Source organism: Ovis aries, chromosome 3, assembly GCF_016772045.2.
Source record: "Ovis aries strain OAR_USU_Benz2616 breed Rambouillet chromosome 3, ARS-UI_Ramb_v3.0, whole genome shotgun sequence".
NCBI classification, from domain to species: Eukaryota; Metazoa; Chordata; class Mammalia; order Artiodactyla; family Bovidae; genus Ovis; species Ovis aries.
In genome coordinates this window covers 115,852,195-115,872,491 of record NC_056056.1, presented here as the reverse complement: position 1 = coordinate 115,872,491, position 20,297 = coordinate 115,852,195, and the positions used below count along the sequence as shown (strand labels likewise).

Sequence of the window (20,297 nt, the reverse complement as noted above, 5' to 3'; positions counted from 1 at the left end):
ATTAATGTACATGTTTATCTAATAACACTTCAGTTAAGTTTGTTCAGTTCATTTGAAAGATAGATTGACACCATTGAAATTTAAATTGACTCAAATACAAGTAGGTAAAGTTCCAGAAAAACATCTATTTCTGCTTTGTTGACTATGCCAAAGCCTTTGACTGTGTGGATCACAATAAACTGTGGAAAGTTCTGAAAGAGATGGGAATACCAGACCACCTAACCTGCCTCTTGAGAAATCTGTATGCAGGCCAGGAAGCAACAGTTAGAACTGGACATGGAACAACAGACTGGTTCCAAATAGGAAAAGGAGTCCATCAAGGCTCTATATTATCACCCTGCTTATTTAACTTCTATGCAGAGTATATCATGAGAAACGGTGGGCTGGAAGAAGCACAAGCTGGAATCAAGATTGCCGGGAGAAATATCAAGAACCTCAGATATGCAGATGACACACCCCTGTAGCAGAAAGGGAAGAACTAAAGAGCCTCTTGATGAAAGTGAGAGGAGAGTGAAAAAGTTGGCTTAAAGCTCAACATTCAGAAAATGAAGATCATGGCATCTGGTTCCATCACTTCATGGCAAATAGATGGAGAAACAGTGGAAACATTGTCAGACTTTATTCTTTTGGGCTCCAAAATCACTGCAGATGGTGACTGCAGCCATGAAATTAAAAGACGCCTTACTCCTTGGAAGGAAAGTTATGACCAACCTAGATAGCATATTCAAAAGCAGAGACATTACTTTGACGACTAAAGTCCGTCTGGTCAAGGCTATGGTTTTTCCAGTAGTCATGTATGGATGTGAGAGTTGGACTGTAAAGAAAGCTGAGCACCGAAGAATTGATGCTTTTGAGCTGTGGTGTTGGAAAAGACTCTTGAGAGTCCCTTGGACTCCGAGGAGATCCAGCCAGTCCATTCTGAAGGAGATCAGCCCTGGGATTTCTTTGGAAGGAATGATGCTGAAGCTGGAACTCCAGTACTTTGACCACCTCATGTGAAGAGCTCACTCTTTGGAAAAGACTCTGATGCTGGGAGGGATTGGGGGCAGGAGGAGAAGGGGACGACAGAGGATGAGATGGCTCGATGGCATCACGGACTCGATGGACATGAGTCTGAGTGAACTCCGGGAGTTGGTGATGGACAGGGAGGCCTGGCGTGCCACAATTCATGGGGTCGCAAAGAGTCGGACACGACTGAGCGACTGGACTGAACTGAAAGTTATTTTTATGTAGTCAATCTCCTCTCTGTGAGATATGCTTTGGCCCCTAGTCTCTAGTAAAATTTTCTTGTTGTTCAGTCTAAGTCATGTCTGTCTCTTTTTGACCTCATAGAGTATAGTATATTAGGCTCTTCTGTCCTCTAGTAAAATATGTCATTACCAGTCAAACTACATGCACATGTGCACCAAGACTAGCACCCAGCTCTCCTCGCTCATATAGAAGAATTGAAGAACTGGAAGTCCAGATAGCTCAAAGATTTGTTACCTAATTTTTTCTTAATTGGTCCCTTCTATACAATTCACTGGGCTTCCCTGGTAGCTCAGTGGTAAAGAATCCGCTTGCCAGCTCATTTTTCCACAGCTTTCAGGTTCGGAGGCACTTCAAATGCTCAGGAGTCACAAAGAACTGTCATGAAAATGTGGTTTGATTCAAAGGAGCTTCCAAGCTGGAGGACAGGACAGGACGTATCCCGGTGTGGATTGTGGTGATGCTGCAGCATTCAGCACCAATTCCCCAGGGATTCACCTGCCTCCCAGGGTGAATGCACGTTGTTCGATGGCAGTAGATTAATCTGTCTTGCAGTGCCTTTCAGTCTGCTTGGGGTCAGGTTCCTGGAAAGAGCTGAGAGAGGAGCAGCTTGTTCCTTGTCTTATATAGTCCTGAAACTCCAGAGTTAAAAGCTACCACTGCCAGTTAAGATTTCTCAGAGGTCCAGCTCCTTGTCAGAAGCCTGAGAATGATTTGAGGAGAAAGGAGTAAGCCATATTTCTGCTCAACTCCAGTCTGAAGTTAAAGAGGTCTGAAGAAAGAACAAAGCATATACAATGGAATCCAACTTGGAGGATATAAAAAATGAAATGAAATTTTCTTGTGCAGCTTACCTGTTCAAATTAACATACAGTCAGTTCAGCCTTTCTAAATAGAATTAAAAAAATAATAATAATAACAATCTACTTGCCAAGCAGGAAACATGGGTTCGATCCCTGGGTCAGGAAGATCCCCAGAAGAAGGAAGTATTGCCAGAAAAATCCCTGGGACAGAGGAGTCTGGCGGGCTACAGGCCATAGGGTCGCAGAGTCGGATGCGACTGAACAGCAACAACATACAAACTGAGGATTAGGCACTGCTAACTAGCAAATCTGACCTTTTGGTTGAAATTTCGTTGTCTATAGAATGGAAAGAATTAGACTAGGTTATCTGGATAGTTCTTTAAACTCTTCTATTCTGTAAATATGAATGGAACTATTCACTATCAAATTGTATTATGTTAGTTTCCAATTTGAAGTTTAAGTCACTCTGCTGAGTTTCTCAGAAAGCTAACTTCAAATGTTTCTCTTAAGTATTGTACTTGATAATTTTGTTCTTCCTGTTGCTAGTAGCTAGTTGTGCCAGGAAAATTTGACTCTATCTCAAGAATTAACCCGTGTAAATGCTGTGTGGTTCCTTCTCTCTCACCCTTAATATCAACAAGGCTTTATCATACTTTATTTGGCAAGCTTGAGAAAGCAGTCATTTCCCTGTAGAGCTGCAGCTTGACCTGACAATTTCTAAACTATTTCTTTTTTTCTTTTTGCAGGGTTGTTTCCTTGGGAAACTATTTTATGTTAAATAACTATTTTGCTGGATTTTCTTTTGTTAAATATTTACAAAACCAGTTTCATATAAATCAGATTGAAAATAGGGACTCAACAAAAAGTTTAATTTCCTTCCAAATGATTTATAAATTTTTGAGAGGTAGTTGAGAGAATGAGGAAAGTGAAGTATAGTTTTGCTTTTAGTTTTTTGTTTTTTGTTTTTTATTTTTTCCTTTAGGACATGAAGTTTTTATTCTTCATTGAAGTCAAATGAATATAAAGGGCTTCAATAACATTGATAATGTTTACTTAAGTTGAATGATGGATACCTGGGGTTGGTTTCATTATTACTCGTAAACCAGCCATAAATGTTTGCATATCTGCATATACATTCTTTGATGTATTTATTTCAATAACATAAAACAAAATTTTAAACCTAGAGAAAATAGGACAAAACAAGAAAGTGCAAAAAAATATGCTGAACTTCATTTCTCTTTCCAGACTGTAAGCTTTATGCAGTTATTTTGTCTTTTCATTGACTGATAATCTCTAGTGCCTAGGACAATGCTTGAGGTATTAGGCACTTAGTAAATATTCACTGAATTAATCTCTTCAGTTAGATGGATTGTTTCCCAGGAGGATGGTTTAATTAAGAATATACATGGTTTGTACTTAATTATGCTGAGTAGGCTTAGCTTCTGTTGAATGGAAAGAGATTTAACAATGAGAAAAAAAGCTTATTAGACTGAGTTTAGCTCATTCAGTTTAATTGAAAAGCTATGGTAATAGTGATTTTTAAATGTGTCAATTTGGCCTTGTCCTTTGATGTAGTTTGAGATTATGCTTTCAGCCCTATTAATATAAGGAAGAGAAATAGTATAATAAAAATGAATATCTCATAGAGCTTTAAAAGCAGTATATTTCTTCCCAAAAGTATAGAAAGATACCTGTTCTATCCCATTTTGAAACTAAAGGAATACTTTAAAGCTCAGTTAATTGACTTTTGACCATTTGAAAAGTAAACTTTTCTAGCTCATTTATAAATTATAGTTAATTTAAAGGTTTAAATTTATATGTGACTTGTGCTAAAGGCTAGTTTGATTTCTGTGTTCAAATAGTCTTTCAGTTTCTGCTAGCATCATATTGATTTTTTTCTAGTATTTCAAAAATCTTTTTCTAAGTGATCAATTATTGGAAATTGTCTTGATACATCATGGGAAAAGATTTAACCTAATTCAGCTGATGTTGTGCCCATTTAACTTTATACCTTTTAGGGGTGAGAGGGAATGCTCTTTGTGACATTTAAATGTAACTGTTTGACAGGAATGTAATTACCAACAAAGACCAGTTTAGATGCCTAGAACAAAGAAGAGCTATAAGTTTTAGATAAGCAATATTGAATTTTTTGAAGTTACGTTGTATTCAAGCGTTCAGGTTTTAAAAATTAATTTAAATTTTTTAAAAAAATTTCCATAGTGTTAGAAGTACGAAAGTCAGATTTTATTTGTGCTTTTTATTCTTAAAAGTCTGGTTATGTGTCATGTTCTTATTTAACTCTCATACATATTGAGACATTTCTAGAAACTGCTTGAAAAATTCTCTTGTTAAAAGGGATGATAGTGGGAAAAGAGTAAATTAACAAAACCTTAAACAAAAATGCAGTATTAAATACTATTTTCAATACCTCTGAAACAGAACTCATCTAGAATCATGACTCTTAATGTTCTTTTTCTTTTTTTCCTCCTAAAGATAAGACAACAAAACCCATGGCTTCTGTAACTAATGCCAATACTTCTAGTACACAAGCAGCTCCTGTAGCTGTTACAACACCTACTGTGTCATCTGGTCAGCCAACACCTACATCACCTATTAAAAAGGTAAGACAAAATTGTGTTTGTTAAAAAATAAATGTATTCTGTGTAAGTACCATTTGAGTTAAAGCATGAAGACAGTTCTCAGTTTAAGGTTTTAGAATAAAAATACTTTTTCTTTATTTTACTGAGATTTCTGCTGAACCTGTTACATTCTTTTTTCAAATACTTTTTGCGGTTGATATTAGTTAATCGTTAAAAAAATAAAGAGCCCCCAAAATAAAGTTTCTCATATAAAAAACTACTGAGCATGGTAGTTTTTTTATTTCCTTTGACTTTTGAGAAGAGTTATGTGTCTTTTATTTCTGTTGAGTAAAGGTACTTTTTGGTAATTTGATGTGTGTATAAGTTAAGCATGAAAAAAACTGCCACAGGTCACTAAGAGAACTGGAATCTTGATTTTCTAGTTCATTTTCAAAGCACCAGGTATGTCTGAACAAACCAAAGGTCAGCTGCTGACCCCACCTCTTGTTAGTTGTTGTGACTCTAGGCGAGTTACTGTCTTCCTTATGTGTTCTCCCTAAAAAGGACAAAACAAAAATGATAGTAAAGAGAGAAAATAAGTTATCATTGTTAAGTAGTAATTGAAAGAGCTTGGCTAGTGACTAAGTGCTCCCAAAATGTTAGTTTCACTTCTTCCTCTTCCTTATTTTATTCTCCGTTTATTTATTACCCTTCCTACTTTCCTTTCTCCACCAAACAGTGCTTTCCAACTTAGTGTTGATGTTTGAGACTTCTTTTCCCTGATGTTTCAGAACCCATACTTTTTTAAACCCAAATTAAAGATTAAAGGTTTTTCTGTGGGTTTTTTGTTTGTTTGTTTCTTTAATCTACTGGTCTTGCTTTAAAGGCTCCTCCCTACCGGCCCTTACCTGTCTTTTGTGAGCAGCCTCGTTTGCCTCTCCATGCAACACACACTCACATACGCGTGTTTGTGCACGCACACACATAGGCACTCACCCTTTTGTTTTTCTTTTCTCAGAACGGTTTTAAGAATTGACTGCTTTCACTGTAACACAGTCTTCCTGAATACTTGAGTATGTATTTAAGCACAAATGCATTATCCTTCATTACCAGAGTGAAATCAATATACTTAGAAAATTTGACATTGATATAAAACATTATTTATGCTAATATACAAACCATACTCAGAATTTTCCCAATTGTTCTCCTAGTAACACCTTTCTAGATTTTTCAAATCTAGATTTTTTTGCTTTTCAGATTTTTTTTTAATTTTTCAAAATTTTTTTGATTTTTCAAATTAAGGGTCCACTCACAAATTACACATTGTATTCATTTATCATGTCTCTGCCTTTGGACTTGTTTTGTTGCTTCTCTGACATTATTTGATTTGCGTTGGTTTGAGGACTGATTTTAAATCCCCACAGTAGTTCTATCATATTGTCAGTTTTGCTAGTCTTTGGATTTGATACCAAGTGGCCACAATTTGAACCTTTTAAAATCATAAGCTAGAGAAAGGTCCGTACTATTATTAATAATCCTCTTGAAACTCTTCCAAAGGAAAGCAGTAGTGTGAATTTTTAGTGGTAGAAATAACATGAATTTCACTTGTGCAAAGAATATCAGGAGACTCTGACTAAATCATCTCACCTTCTATATTCTAGAACTGAGGGCTTCATAAATGCAGTTAGAAACTATCTTCAAATGGCCATAATTTATATATGCTTTAAAATGAAATTCTCTAGAAGCAGTCTGTCTGCAAAATTTTTAAGATAATTATCATAACTGGAGTTACTATGAGCTGCTTTAACTAAAGGTTTATTTAATTATAGAATCCCATTTTACTTCTTCAGTGGATACTGAACTTTAACTCTTTTGATTTATTATGTTAGAACTGCAGATTTATCAAAACGTTCCCATAAGCTCCATTCCCTTGGCATAGCTAGCCAAGAAGCCAGCTGTTAGTCTTTTGAGTATTTAGCTAAGCAATCTCTTTCATACTGTAGTCAAATAATTATAGTAGGCTTCTTCTCAATTATATTTTTCTCAAGCATAACCCTAGATTTATGGCAGTTTACTTCTCAGTTTATGCCAACTGCCCTCACTGAAAGCAGATACTTAATAGCTCTGTTAGATTAGTGGGCCAATTATCTCTTTGCTATAAAAGTTCTTATTTTATTCTTATCAATTATTAATCAGAATTGATTCTGATTCTTAATTAAGTTGACCTAATGACAATTGTTTCTCTAATCTGTACATTTAGAAGCTGCATTTTATTCTCAAGTTAAAGATTACTTTAAAGATTATCTTGTTTCAGTATTTGTTCGTAATGTTTTATGGCCAAGTTTTATTCCAAGTAATAAAGCCTTGTACAAAAGAATGTTAACGTTTTAAGGTTTTCCCTGTAACTTAGACACCTAACAAATTTCCTTAGATGAATTCTTAATTTATAAATGTATCATAAAAGATTTTGTAATTCAGAGTTCTATTTTTAGGTTGCCACTCACTCCTCATCTTCTGTTTTTAGACAAAGTTGTCTTAAGTTCTCTAGCTTCTTCCACCAGTGCATAAACCTCATATAAATAGACACACACACACGGCAACCCTGAAAGCTCTAAAACTGTTAAATATCACTTATGTTTTGTAATAACTCCTGATAACTATGGAGAAACATAGATGCATTCACTTTTAAAGTTCTTCTCTTCAGTTGTTAACTTGTCAGCTAAAATTGCAGAACTATTTCTGTAGCAGTGAGATCAAGCCTATAATTTTTGGATGTATTAACTGTAAAACCATTAGTTTGATCTTATGATTTAACTAAATAGTAAGTTTATTTCATTATTTAACTTAGTAAGTTAAATAATGTATGTTTTATATTATATTAAAATTTTATCTTAACAGTAAGTTTATTGTTAGTTAATGTTTTAACTAACAGTAATTTTAACTAACAATGTTTATATATATAACTCTGTAGTCAAAGTAAATGTTGTTGGAATCTCTAAAAAAAATTATATATTCTGCTGTCTACACATACATTCCAGTACATGTAAACTATATTGTCTTTACTAGATGGTAAAAGTTTAGTTTTCTGGATTACATGTTCTTGCTACCAGTAAAAGACTGTGTGCTGTGGGTATATGAAGTATACCAATAAAAGTGTTTAATTGTAAAACAGTGATTTTAAAATGGAAGAAATCGTTTTTGATTTGAGATAGTGGAGTTAGAACATTTGTGATAGATCTTAAAAGAATGTATTTCAGCCTAACAGAGAAGAGTTTGTATAGTTTGTTGAAAGAGAAGAGAAACGATGTGATCAAAGTAGGTATAATATAGAGTATTTTTTCAGGAAAAATGAGTTGTCAAATTTGATTAATTTACGGGATACATATATGAAGTGGAACAGGAAAGTAGAGCCAAACTCTGAAATGTTTTCATTCCTATGGTAACGTTTTTGTGATCTGATAGATATAGAGAATCACAGATATTTGAACAAGACCATGAGAGAATTATTCTTTATAGAATATTATTCTGACACTAATGTACAGGTGTATTTGAAGGTGAGAGACTGACTGAGAGAAGGTTTATTAGAAAGTCATTGAAGTTTCCCAATATAAAGAATATAAATCAGAAGAGGGCAGTGGTCTTATATAAAGGAGAGGAGGAGGTTTAGAGACTCGTCACTTCATTTATAATTGCAGGAAGATAACAAAGAAGAGGTCTGACATGACTTTCCAGTTGCAAATGCAGGGGTTGGGGCTTCCTCCACAGTCCAGGGGTTGGCTCCCTGCTTCCACTGCAGGGACCATGGATTTGATCCCTGATCAGGGAACTAAAATCCCACATCCCACATGCCTGCACAATGTGGCCAAAATGTTTTTTTTTTAGGGATTGAATAGATTACTGCTGCCCTTAATAGAAATAGGGAACCAAGGAAGAGTTGGTTTGGAAATAAAGGTGTTACACTTTATATATTGTTTCCGTTTCCAGTTTTCCTTATCTACAGTGCATTCTACAGGTGAATAGAAGTTCAGGACTGGGACATTAGGAGTGAGATTGAGTTGCAGAATAGCACATTTGAGAATAAGCTGAATACAGTGCATGAGGATATAAAGAAGACCCTACTCCCAACACTCAGAAGAAAATACAAAGAGAAGATAGGATATATGAGAACAGACTGTTGGAGTGCTTATGTTACAGGGCTATGACAAGGAAAGCTGCTACAACAATAGCAACAAGAAGACCAAGAATGGGGGTAGTCAGAAGAATAGGAAAATCAAAATAGTGTCCTGGTTATAAAAACAAAAACAAGAATCTCAGGGAATAGGTATACTTGAGTTACTCAAAGAGGTTCATTTATATACCAAAAATAGAAAGATGCCTTTAAACAGATAACCAGTTCTTAAATTGAAATTTATGTTAGATAGAGAGAGGCAGTATATCAGTTTTAACAGTGCAACAAAATTTCTAACTTGATAATACTGCCTCATTTTTCTCAACTCTAAAATGATAGTAAAGTTCTATTTCATTGGGTGGTTGCAGGAGTAAATGAGATAACCCATATGAAGCACTTCTTTTAGGCCTGACACAAGTGAACATTTGTTAAATGTTCGCTTCTGTTCTAACATTCAGCAAATATTATTTACTATTTTATCATGGAAGACTAACATTTGTTTGTAGTTTGGGGAAGCTTCTAGGGGCAGAGAAGGATTAGCAAACCATAGTCTGTGGGCCAAACCTGGCCCACTACCTGTTTTTTGTAAAGTCTGCAAATTAGAATGCTTTTAATATTTTTAAATGATTAGCAGAGGCAGGGGAAGATTAAAAGAAAAAGAGTATTTTGTCACACAGATTCTAACTTCACTGCCCCTAAATAAAGTTTTATTGTAACACACCCACATTCATTCACTTGTATGTTACCTATGGCAGGTTTGTATTATAACAGCATAGATGAGTAGTTAAAGCCTAAAGTTTACAACTTGACCTTTCATAGAAAAAAAGTTTGCCAACCTGTGTTCTCGAGTAGTGTGACATTAAACTCTGAAATCAGTAAGGAATCATCGCAGTGCCTATCATACTGAGTAAAATATTACAGAGCTTCCTGGACTTTCTCAGCCAAGGGAGACTTTAGTGTTTTACTGATTTTTTTTTTTCACAGTGCCATTTGGCCCAAAGGAATACTTCTTTATTTCATTTATTAAGTAGTTACTACAAATAGTAATGGCAGTTTGTGCTGTGTCCAACAGATGTCACTGTACTTCACTTAAAATTTTAAAACATTCCGTAGCACTCCTGTGATTTTGTTCTTGCATCTTGAATGCCTCAGTGCACATTTTGGAAATTGAGAAATGCAGTATGTCTTGAGTCTCTTTTCAACCCTATTGATAGGAATTAATTACTGGAAATACTAGAGATTTTTTTTTTTTTTTGTCTAGAAAGTAGACCTCCAACATTATGGTGCTTTTAACAAGTTCTTTTAAACTTTCTGTTACGGTAAACCTGGGCTATAAATGTGAAAGAAAGGTTGTTTTGGGTTGTTTAATTGTTTAATTATCCATATCCTGTGCTTGTAGTAACTAGTTAGTTGCTCTGTTAACCGTCTGTATTTAACTATGGTTGAATATTTAAACTCTGTAAGTGCAGTTGATGAAGTGAACTAGTTTAAAGATTATGGGTGTTTCATTTTTAAGGCTGTTGGAAAACTGAAATGAAATAAATATTTGTACAAAAATAGTTTTTAGTTGACATGTTTAATGTTTGGTAGAAAAATCCAATCGTACTTTTAAGGCTATGATATTTAAAATATTAATGAATCAAATATTATGATTAGATATATATTGATGATTACTTTGTTGATGATGTATTTAAAATTTCTTAACCCTAGTACAAAGTGAATAAAAACAAAATTCAAGTGCAGTAGTTAGTTCATCCATACTAGAATATTACCAGCTCTCTGTGCCTTTAACTGCCTAAGAAGTTTAGATTTTTTCAGATGCTCTTATACTAAAACTGGAACTTATTCCCAGTGACTCTTAAAGATTGGAGAGTTACCCAGTATCGGGGTTTTGCTTTATTATAAAATTCTTTTAAAAAGGGAGAAAAATCTGTTTTGCTCATAACTTCCTTTTATATTTTCAAACTTTCAATCTGTGTCTCTTTACTTGTCTTATTTTAATTGGCTTTAGTATGATTTCATTGCTCCTATCATGCCTGTGGTGGAATCAGTAGATCCCGCATCGTGGAGGCAGGGCTTGCGCAAAACTGGCATTGTTCTTGTGCCCAGTAAGGGTGAAAAATCTATGGTGAGGCTTTTCCATGTGCAAGGATTTATATTAGGTTACAACATAACAAGTTTAATGTGAATATTGGTTTCAACGATGCATGGTTTTAAGTCATTATGGTGTGCTCATTTCTCTTCTCTGTATTTGCATCATAATTTTTCTGTGTGATACAAAGTGTGGAGTGTGTGTTCTTAAACCTAACACCTCGACAGGTAATATTTCTTTTTTCAGTTTTAGATCTTTACATTTTGACTAAGACATTAACCTGCTTAGTAAGTGTTTCTCCTGAAACTATTAACTGTAATTTTAAAGCGTTTAATCTGTAAACTTCTCCTTTCCAGTTTAAGGACTGATCGGTCTTGACAATTTTTTTCCTTTTCCTGAAAAATAAAATAAAAACAGTTTCCAACTTCAGCTACAAAAATTTCTCCCAAAGAAGAAGAGAGAAAAGATGAGTCCCCTGCATCTTGGAGGTTAGGACTTAGAAAGACGGGCAGTTATGGCGCACTTGCAGAAATCACAGCATCTAAAGAAGCTCAGAAGGAAAAAGACACTGCAGGCGTCATGCGCTCAGCTTCAAGTCCCAGACTTTCCTCCTCTTTGGATAATAAAGAAAAGGTAATCTGTTCCACAATTTAGTTTCTATAAGAACTATAACAATTGGTTCTCTACTGTGTATCATTATTATACCTATATATCAACTTAATTCATGTGACTTAATGAATGATATGAAAATACAAATGTACCTGCCTTCAGCCAATATATATGTGAAATATAATTATTGGGGAGATCAGATGTATTTACCGAAAACATAAATTATGAGACTACTCAATTACAGGAATCCTGTAAAATCTATCAAGTGATAAGCTAATTTTATTTATTAAGAAAGGTTTTCAAAATTTAGCAATGCATTTGTTCTAGACTATGATTATACTCATAGGTTGCATTTATCCAATATCTACAATTTCTTTACCTACTTTTTCATCTGATACATCCCAGCTTTGTCCTAGTGAGCAATTTTAATAGCTGTATTTTGAAAGGCATTATTAAATAGCATTAAATACAGTGTACCACAGTTCATTCAAAGCTATCTTATATAATTGAATTATTTATTTTTCATTGTATATTTAGTACTCAGATATTTTTCCATATAGTTTTCTTGTACTATATAAGAATGTTTATTTATATGTATTGAAATTCAGAAATGAATTATTCATAAAGTAATTTTAGGATTTTTATTTTGTATAAGTTTATTGTCCTATTGTCTTCCAAGTACTTGATGGATACCATATAATGAGAATATAACAGATTCCATTAAATGGCATCTACACTCTTAGATTTGGATAAATAGAATTGAAATAATTTTTTGTTTTGTATAATGTTGTATTTTTAAAGCATAGAATATAAAAGTAGTGAATAGCTTATGTAACGTAAATAATTAAGACTTACAATGAATCATATTTGAGAACTCTTCTCTCTGAAAGAAATAAGGATGTTTTGTCTTATAATACTATGTTACAGTAAATAATATGTTACAGAAGTTTTAGAAACAGTCATTAAAATGGGGAGGAATTTTTCTTATGTTAAAATGATCTAATTCTAGATTAAGGGAGAAAAAAGAAAATTAATTTGAGCAGGCTGTCATTTAGTGCTTATAGTCCTTGAGTATTGATAGATATGTTTTAGAGTTTAGGAATGATGGAAATATTATCAAATAAACTGTGATGACTGTGTAATTATACGTTGTTGCATACTTTTTCCATACTTTTAGCAGCACCTGTAATCATCGCACTGATTTATTTTCTCTCTTTTTTTCTCGCCATTGTGTAGGAAAAAGATAGTAAAGGAACTAGGCTTGCATATGTTGCGCCTACAATACCAAGACGGCTGGCCAGTACATCTGACATTGAAGAGAAAGAGAACAGGTGGGCTCATTGCCATTTGCTTTATTTGTTTGTTTTTTTTTTACTATGAAATCTTTACTATCTCGTATGAGAGTTAAAATATGAGAGTTGAGTTGTTGTTATTACAGGGTATGTAGATTTCAGGAAGAAATGGAGGGTGTTCCTAATAGTAATAACACCAGGTACGTGGATCTGAGGAGGCACAGAATTTGGTATGTTCATGAAATAACAGTATAAATAAAGGCATTATGGTTGTATCAGAGGGAGAGGACAGTGGTGGCAGATGAGGTCACTGACTAGCGTATGCTTCTAAATATTTGGAACATAATGCAAAAGGAGAAGGAAGGGAGAAAAAGCCATTACTTAATCACTGACAACATTTTAGTTTGTTTCTTCACTTTTCAGCACATAGAGTATGAGAACTTTTTAATAATGATTGTAGTCATGTTATAGTATTCAGTTTGTGTCTTTTTCTGTCACCTGAGATCTCATAAGCAGTCTTACATGTTAGCATGTTGACTATGAGGGCTACTCCGTATTTTCTAAGGGTTTCTTGGCCACACTAGTAGATAAAATGGTCATCTGAATTAAATTCGCCCATTCCAGTCCATTTTGGTTCACTGATTACTAAAATGTTGATGTTCACTCCTGGAGTCTGAAGTCAGGTGGGCCTTAGGAAGCATCACTACGAACAGAGCTAGTAGAGGTGATGGAATTCCAGCTGAGCCATTTCAAGTCTTAAAAGATGATGCTGTTAAAGTGCTGCACTCCTTATGTCAGAAAATTTGGAAAATTCAGCAGTGGCTACAGGACTGTAAAGATCAGTTTTCATTCCAATCCCAAAGAAAGGCAATGCCAAAGAATGCTCAAAGTACCACACAATTGCACTCATCTCACATATTAGCAAATAAATGCTCAGAATTCTCCAAACCAGGCATCAACAGTAGTAAACTGAGAACTTCCAGATGTTCAAGCTGGATTTAGAAAAGGCAGAGGAACCAGAGATCAAACTGCCAGCATCCATTGGATAATCAAAAAAGCAAGAGTTCCAGAAAAACAACTACTTCTGCTTTATTGACTATGCCAAAGCCTGTGTGGATCACAACAAACTGTGGGAAATTCTTAAAGAGATGGGAATACCAGAACCACCTGACCTGCCTCCTGAGAAAGCTGTATGCAGGTCAAGAAGCAACAGTTAGAACTAGACATGAAACAACAGACTGGTTCCAGATTGGGAAAGGAGTATGTCAAGGCTCTGTATTGTCACCCTGCTTATTTATTTAACTTATATGCAGAGCGCATCATTTGTAACGCTAGGCTGGATGAAGCACAAGCTGGAATCAAGATTGCTGGGAGAAATATCAATAACCTCAGATATGCCGATGACACCACCTTTATGGCCGAAAGCAAAGAGGAACTAAAGAGCCTCTTGTTGAAAGTGAAAGAGAAGAGGAGAGTGGAAAAAGTTGGCTTAACGCTCAGCATTCAAAAACTGAGATCATGGCATCTGGTCCCATCATTTCATGGCAAATAGATGGGGAAACAGTGACAGACTTTATTTTTGGGGCTCCAAAATCACTGCAGATGGTGACTACAACCATGAAAGTAAAAGATGCTTACTTCTTGGAAGAAAAGCTATGACCAACGTAGACAGCATATTAAAAAGCAGAGACATCACTCTGCCAATAAAGGTCCATACAGTCAAAGCTATGGTTTTTCCAGTAGTCATCTATGGTTGTGAGAGTTGGACAATAAAAAAGGCTGCATGCTGAAAATTGATGCTTTCAAATTGTGGTGCTGGAGAAGATGCTTGAGAGTCCTTTGGACTGCACAAAGATCAATCCAGTCAGTAATCCTAAAGGAAGTCAGTCCTGAATATTCATTGGAAGGACTGATGCTAAAGCAAAAGCTCCAGTACTTTGGCCACCTGATGAGAAGAACTGACTCCTTAGAAGAGACCCTGATGCTGGGAATGATAGAAGGCAGGAGGAGAAGGGGATACAAAGAATGAGAAGATTGGATGACAGTACCAATTCATGGACATGAGTTTGAGCAAAGGAGTTGGTGATGGATAGGGAAGCCTGGCGTGCTGCAGTCTGTGGGGTCACCAAGAGTTGGACACGACTAAGCAACTGAACTGAACTGACGTTAGCGTGTAATTCAACAAACATTGTTTTTCATCAATACATAGTATTTGTAGAGTAGATCTGCTGATATTAAAGTCACCATTCCCCCTGCCCAAACTATGGACACTGAAATTATATAATATTTTGTCATCATAAATAAAACTTCTATAGACATTTCTATTTCCCCTCATAGGTAGAATTATTCCTTAGGTATAGAATCTTAGAACTGGAATCTTAGTGAATTACTTTCATTTCTTAATAAATATTCCAAAGTGTTTTTCTAAGGGATTTTACTAGTTTCTACTTCTCCTATGTTTATTAATGTGCAGCTTCTTTAACTCTATTTTAAAATTATCTGCCAGAATCTGAAGGATTTTTTTTCCACAGAGATTCTTCAAGTTTGCGAACAAGTAGTTCATATACAAGAAGAAAATGGGAAGATGATCTTAAAAAGAATAGCTCAATTAATGAAGGATCAACTTACCACAAAAGGTAATAATTCTTAAGTAATGTTCATGTATTCTTTTATTAAAATATGAGGCAGTTTGTTTGGAGCTCTCAATTTAATATTAAAAATGTGCCTTTATATATTTTTTGTTGGTTAAATAAAACTTCATTTAAAGACACAGAATATATATTTAACAACAGGTTGAAAATTTGCTCCTACTTATGCCTTCCTAATATGTATTTTTAAATTAAATATTTTGAAGTATCTTTTAGATTATATTGAAAAGGAACTCTATATAATTAGATATAAACCAGTTATGTAATTGACTGTCATTTGAAATAGTCAGTAACTTGACTTATCTCATTTGGTGACTTGAAAAGTTTTTACTTGTGTTAGAATAGTAGAAATGCCATAAATTGGAATGTTGGTAATATCATATTGGAGAGGGAGTAGAAGATCTATGCATTATTTTTTTCTGCTAAAAGCAATCAAAAAGACTAAAAGATTAATAGATATAATACAGGCATGGGTCACTCCTAAGGCTGTGACCCATTGCTGAAACGTTTTTTTTTTTTTTTTTTTTTCCAAAAATGTTAGTCCTAACTTGCCCTGAGTAAACCAAAGTGTTTTTCCAGGCATGTCCATATGACATAGAGCAGTTCCAGAAACGTAAGCTGTCAGATCATCCTTAAATCTTGTTGGTGGGTGGGGGTTTAGTAAAATGATACACTACCAAATTAGTGAAATCATCTAGACTCTAGCAAGTTGTAGGTGCAACTCTTGGTGCTGGAGCCGGTGGTGTATTTAGGAACACAGTTTTTAAGATTTTTTTCCTAGCCTTGTGAATCTGTATAATGTATAGGCGTTGACTATAGAATACACCTACAGACACATCCTATATAGATATGACTCTTTCCTTTAGTTGCTCCTTTGGTAGAAGACAAGATGATTTGATTAGTTCTAGTGTTCCAAGCACCACATCAACACCAACAGTTACCTCTGCAGCTGGGCTTCAGAAAAGCCTGCTTTCCAGCACAAGCACTACTACAAAGATTACAACGGGTTCTTCCTCAGCAGGCACACAAAGCAGGTGAGTCACAGATACATTTTGTGTTCAGGCCTCCTGTGTGCTTATGTATGTGCATGCATTTTTGTGTAGAAGATTGTGGGGCTCTGGATTTTTTCAATGACCTGGTTAAAATTATTTACAAACAAAAATTGGTTCCAAAAGAGGCAATTATATGTCTGGGGAAAAAAAATTAAGTTCCTGACTTAAGAACTTTTCCTTGAATTAAGCTTCTTAAAATGTAAATTTCTCTTTGACAGCTCTGGGTGAACTTTTTGGTTCATGGTTGAAAGATGTCTCATGTTGTGTTTTAAAAAAAAAAATCCATCCCTGTAGTCACATGTTTTCAGCTGCTAGAAAGTGCTTTCATTGTTTAGCTGTTTTCCTTTTCTCTTTTTGTGTTGCTGCTTATGATGCTATAGTACCTCAAATCGTTTGTGGGCTGAGGATAGTACTGAAAAGGAAAAGGACAGTGTTCCTACGGCAGTGACCATTCCTGTTGCTCCAACTGTTGTTAATGCTGCAGCCTCTACCACAACCCTGACTACAACTACTGCTGGCACTGTCTCCTCCACTGCAGAGGTCAGGGAGAGACGCAGGTGTGTACAGGTCATAATAGCACTGCTGATATATCTTGCCCAATGATGTAAATTGTCTGTTTTGTTCTGTTTTTTAATCTTGGAAAGTTGATGTCCATCTTTTCAGTAGGTTTATACAATGAGATAACCTATGTCAGCTCAAAACTCTGTAAATTGATATAATTAGCAATTATTAGCATTTAGGCTTCGTAATCCACCTCTGACAGTTCTTGTTTAAAGGCACTGAGCCAGGCAGTTATCTTACTTAGCCATCTTAGTTTTAATGGTTGTTAGAATTCAAATTTTTGTAGTGAAGATCTAAATACGTACTCTAAACACATATCAAGCAAATCATACTCATAGAAAATTATAGATATAACATGAAAAAGACAAGTTTTTTTATTCTTATCATTGTTTCCCCCTTCTACTTCATTGTTAAGAAATTTGATGCTTAACAGGTTCCTTTTTGTTGTTATATTTGAAATTTTCATTTTAAATTCCCTTGTTGAAGAATGGCTTCTTAGGCATATGTGTAAGCCAAATGATTTTATATATGTTTAATACATTCTGGTATTTGAACATAGAAGACACTTGTAAAGTTTTTTAGAGAGTCTGTGAATTTTTTTTGTGTGCTAAAACATACTTAGAGCACTACTCTCTTCTTCCTGTTGCAGCCAATTGGTATGGAATCATAGATGTCGAAAGGAACTTACTATTATCTTTTATAATATCCTTTACAGAAGAAGACTGAGTCGCAACGATATTAAGTGACTTTTCCACTTTTATATGATTAGTGTGAGAGCTAAGGCTAGGCCCAAGATTACAGGAGAATCTGTGCAGGGTTCTTTCTGTCTGGTATATTGCTCGTTGTCCCTAGCTTTGAATTTGGGTTTACCTCTTGGGAAAGAATATTTTAGGAAACTAAATGTAACCTCTTTAAATATTTTATTCTTCCAGAATTAGCTACATAACTGATATTTTCCATAACTAAATTACTAACCAGATTAATCTGGTTTTAGTTCTGACACAGAGTATTCATATATAGACAGTCTTATATATCTTTTGTCTCTGATGCCTAGCAAAATGCATGGCTTACTGTAAAAGTGGTAGCATCTTTGCAGTAAATTTGTAGTGATTATATGGAAAGTAACAAAATATTAAATGTTTTGAAAATTTTTTTAGATGAAAATATTTCATTCTGTTTTTATGGTGAAATTTAATGATACTTCAGCACTACAGGCACTTTGTGATTTGAATACCAGTACAGGTCATATCATATTTTTATGCTTGCTTGATTTTTCTCTAAATTAGTAAGTTTTAGGTTTGGGGGTGTTTTCAGTGAGACCACTTAGTCAATTAGAGGATCATAGGCATTCATTCTCTTCTAGTGAAAATAAATTTAAAGGCTTTGCTTTTTTTGAAAGGTAGTTAAAGGGGAAAAGGTTTAAGAATTCTTGATTTTTTTACTCCTTGTCTGCCTTAATCCTAAAACAAGAGTTCTCTGCGGGTCAGAATTTCTTCTGTAAAATCAGGTCTTTAATTCACAATTTTTGACTTCTAGAATCCTTTCTATTTCTAGCATTCCATACTTTAAAATTTTTTTCCAGTGACAGTTAAAGCCAGTGACTATCTCCCCAAAATCATCAGTTGTTTCAGAACTAGTAAATTATGATTCTTAATCTCAGATTGCCTTTTTTTTTTATGTTGTGGAAAAGTATTAAGTTTCAGCCTTTTAGAATTAATCCTGTAAGATTTTTTTTTTTTAATCTAAGTGTGCCAGGCGTTAGTTACGGCATGCGGGATCTTCAGTTGCAGCATGTGGGGTCTAGTTCCCTGACCAGGGTTTGAACCCCAGCCCCTCGGATTGGGAACAGGGAGTTTTAGCCACTGGACTACCAGGAAAGTCCCCAATCCTTTAAGATTTTAAAAACTGAGAATTAAGTATTTAGTGATGTTGTTAAGACACAGCAGGTCCTATAGTGTAAGGAGAAAAATGTCTATTGACATTTTTCCTAGTCTATATTATAGAAAATTTGTCTTGTTTCAGTGATGTTTGCAGTAATATTAATGTTTGTGTTTTGTTTGATGTCAGATACTTGTTTGCAATTTTGACCTTGCTGTTTGTCGTCTTTTTTTTTTTTTTTTTTTTTTTGGCCACTCAGCTTGTAAGATCTTAGTTCCCTGATCAGGGATTGAACCCTGGGCCCTCAGCAGTGAAAGCTCAGAGTCCTCACCACTGGACTTCCAGGGAATTCCCCTGTTTTATGTTTTAACTAAATGTTATTATTATTTCAAAATGTATATGGTTGAAAATTTTCCCCTGTATCGTATATATGATGATTTGAGGTTGCCATTCCCTTCTCTAGGGGATCTTCTCAACCAGGAATTAAACTCTAATCTTCTGCATTGCAGGCAGATTTGTCTGAGCCACCAGGGAAGCCTTGAATATTCTGTGGCTTAAAAAGATGTTAATACATTTATGCCATTTTTATATACCCTTACATATGCACTTTTAAATACTATGTAAAGTTACTGTGTACACTATTAAGTTCCACAGTGTTCTTGAGTTTTCCTGGTTTTATTGATCAGGTTTAGGTGAGAATTTTCTGTTTTTATAAAATTTCCAGTTGATTAATTGGAGGGGGAAGGCATCAGGGAGAAGAGAGGAGAAGCTCGCTTTAAATAGATGAGTTCCCTAGTGGCCTAGAGGTTAGGATTCCTGACTTTCACCAATGGCCTGGATTCAGTCTCTGATGGAGGAACTGAGATCCCGCAAGCCTCGGGGAATAGCAAGATAGACAGACAGGTGGGGCATGATGAAAAATTATTTCATTGTTTAAGTATTTCTAATTCTCCATAGCCTTTTCAAACTGCAAAATACTACCTTACCGATAACTTCATATGTGTAGTATGAATTCCCATGGTTTCGTACAACTACTCATTTTTACCATTTTCCCTTGACTCAGCCAGCTCCCATTTATCTTCCCTCTGGAAGGAAAAATGCTGAGTGAGAAGCAAGGGTTGGTATTGCTTCTTAGAGATGTAATTTGGTGGACAAAAATATAAATATTATTGAAACAAACAAAAAAAAAGTGTTAGTTGCTCAGTTGTGTCTGACTTTCTGCAACCCCATGACCCCTCTGTCCATGGAATTCTCCAGGCAAGAATACTGGAGTGGGTAGCCATTCCCTTCTCCAGGGGATCTTCCATTGTAAATAAATACAAATGTCTCAGCCAGTAAATGTTAGGGAAAGAAATAATATACAGAAT

At 34.9% G+C, this 20,297-nt stretch overlaps 1 protein-coding gene across 8 annotated transcripts in view; it reads left to right on the top strand.

Annotated features, from left to right (window-relative positions):
- Positions 1-20,297, top strand: part of PPP1R12A (protein phosphatase 1 regulatory subunit 12A) — a 169,590-nt gene that overhangs the window by 104,680 nt on the left and 44,613 nt on the right. For 3 of the 8 annotated variants that reach the window (XM_012173981.4, XM_012173982.4, XM_027967166.3), the window contains exons 9-14: positions 4,545-4,672; positions 11,308-11,523; positions 12,736-12,830; positions 15,323-15,427; positions 16,306-16,473; positions 16,872-17,048. In XM_012173981.4, coding sequence (XP_012029371.1) covers positions 4,545-4,672; positions 11,308-11,523; positions 12,736-12,830; positions 15,323-15,427; positions 16,306-16,473; positions 16,872-17,048 — 889 coding nt within the window. The remainder of the gene's footprint in view (positions 1-4,544; positions 4,673-11,307; positions 11,524-12,735; positions 12,831-15,322; positions 15,428-16,305; positions 16,474-16,871; positions 17,049-20,297) is intronic. The other 5 variants (XM_042246553.1, XM_004006214.5, XM_060412480.1 and 2 more) reach the window with 5 other exon arrangements.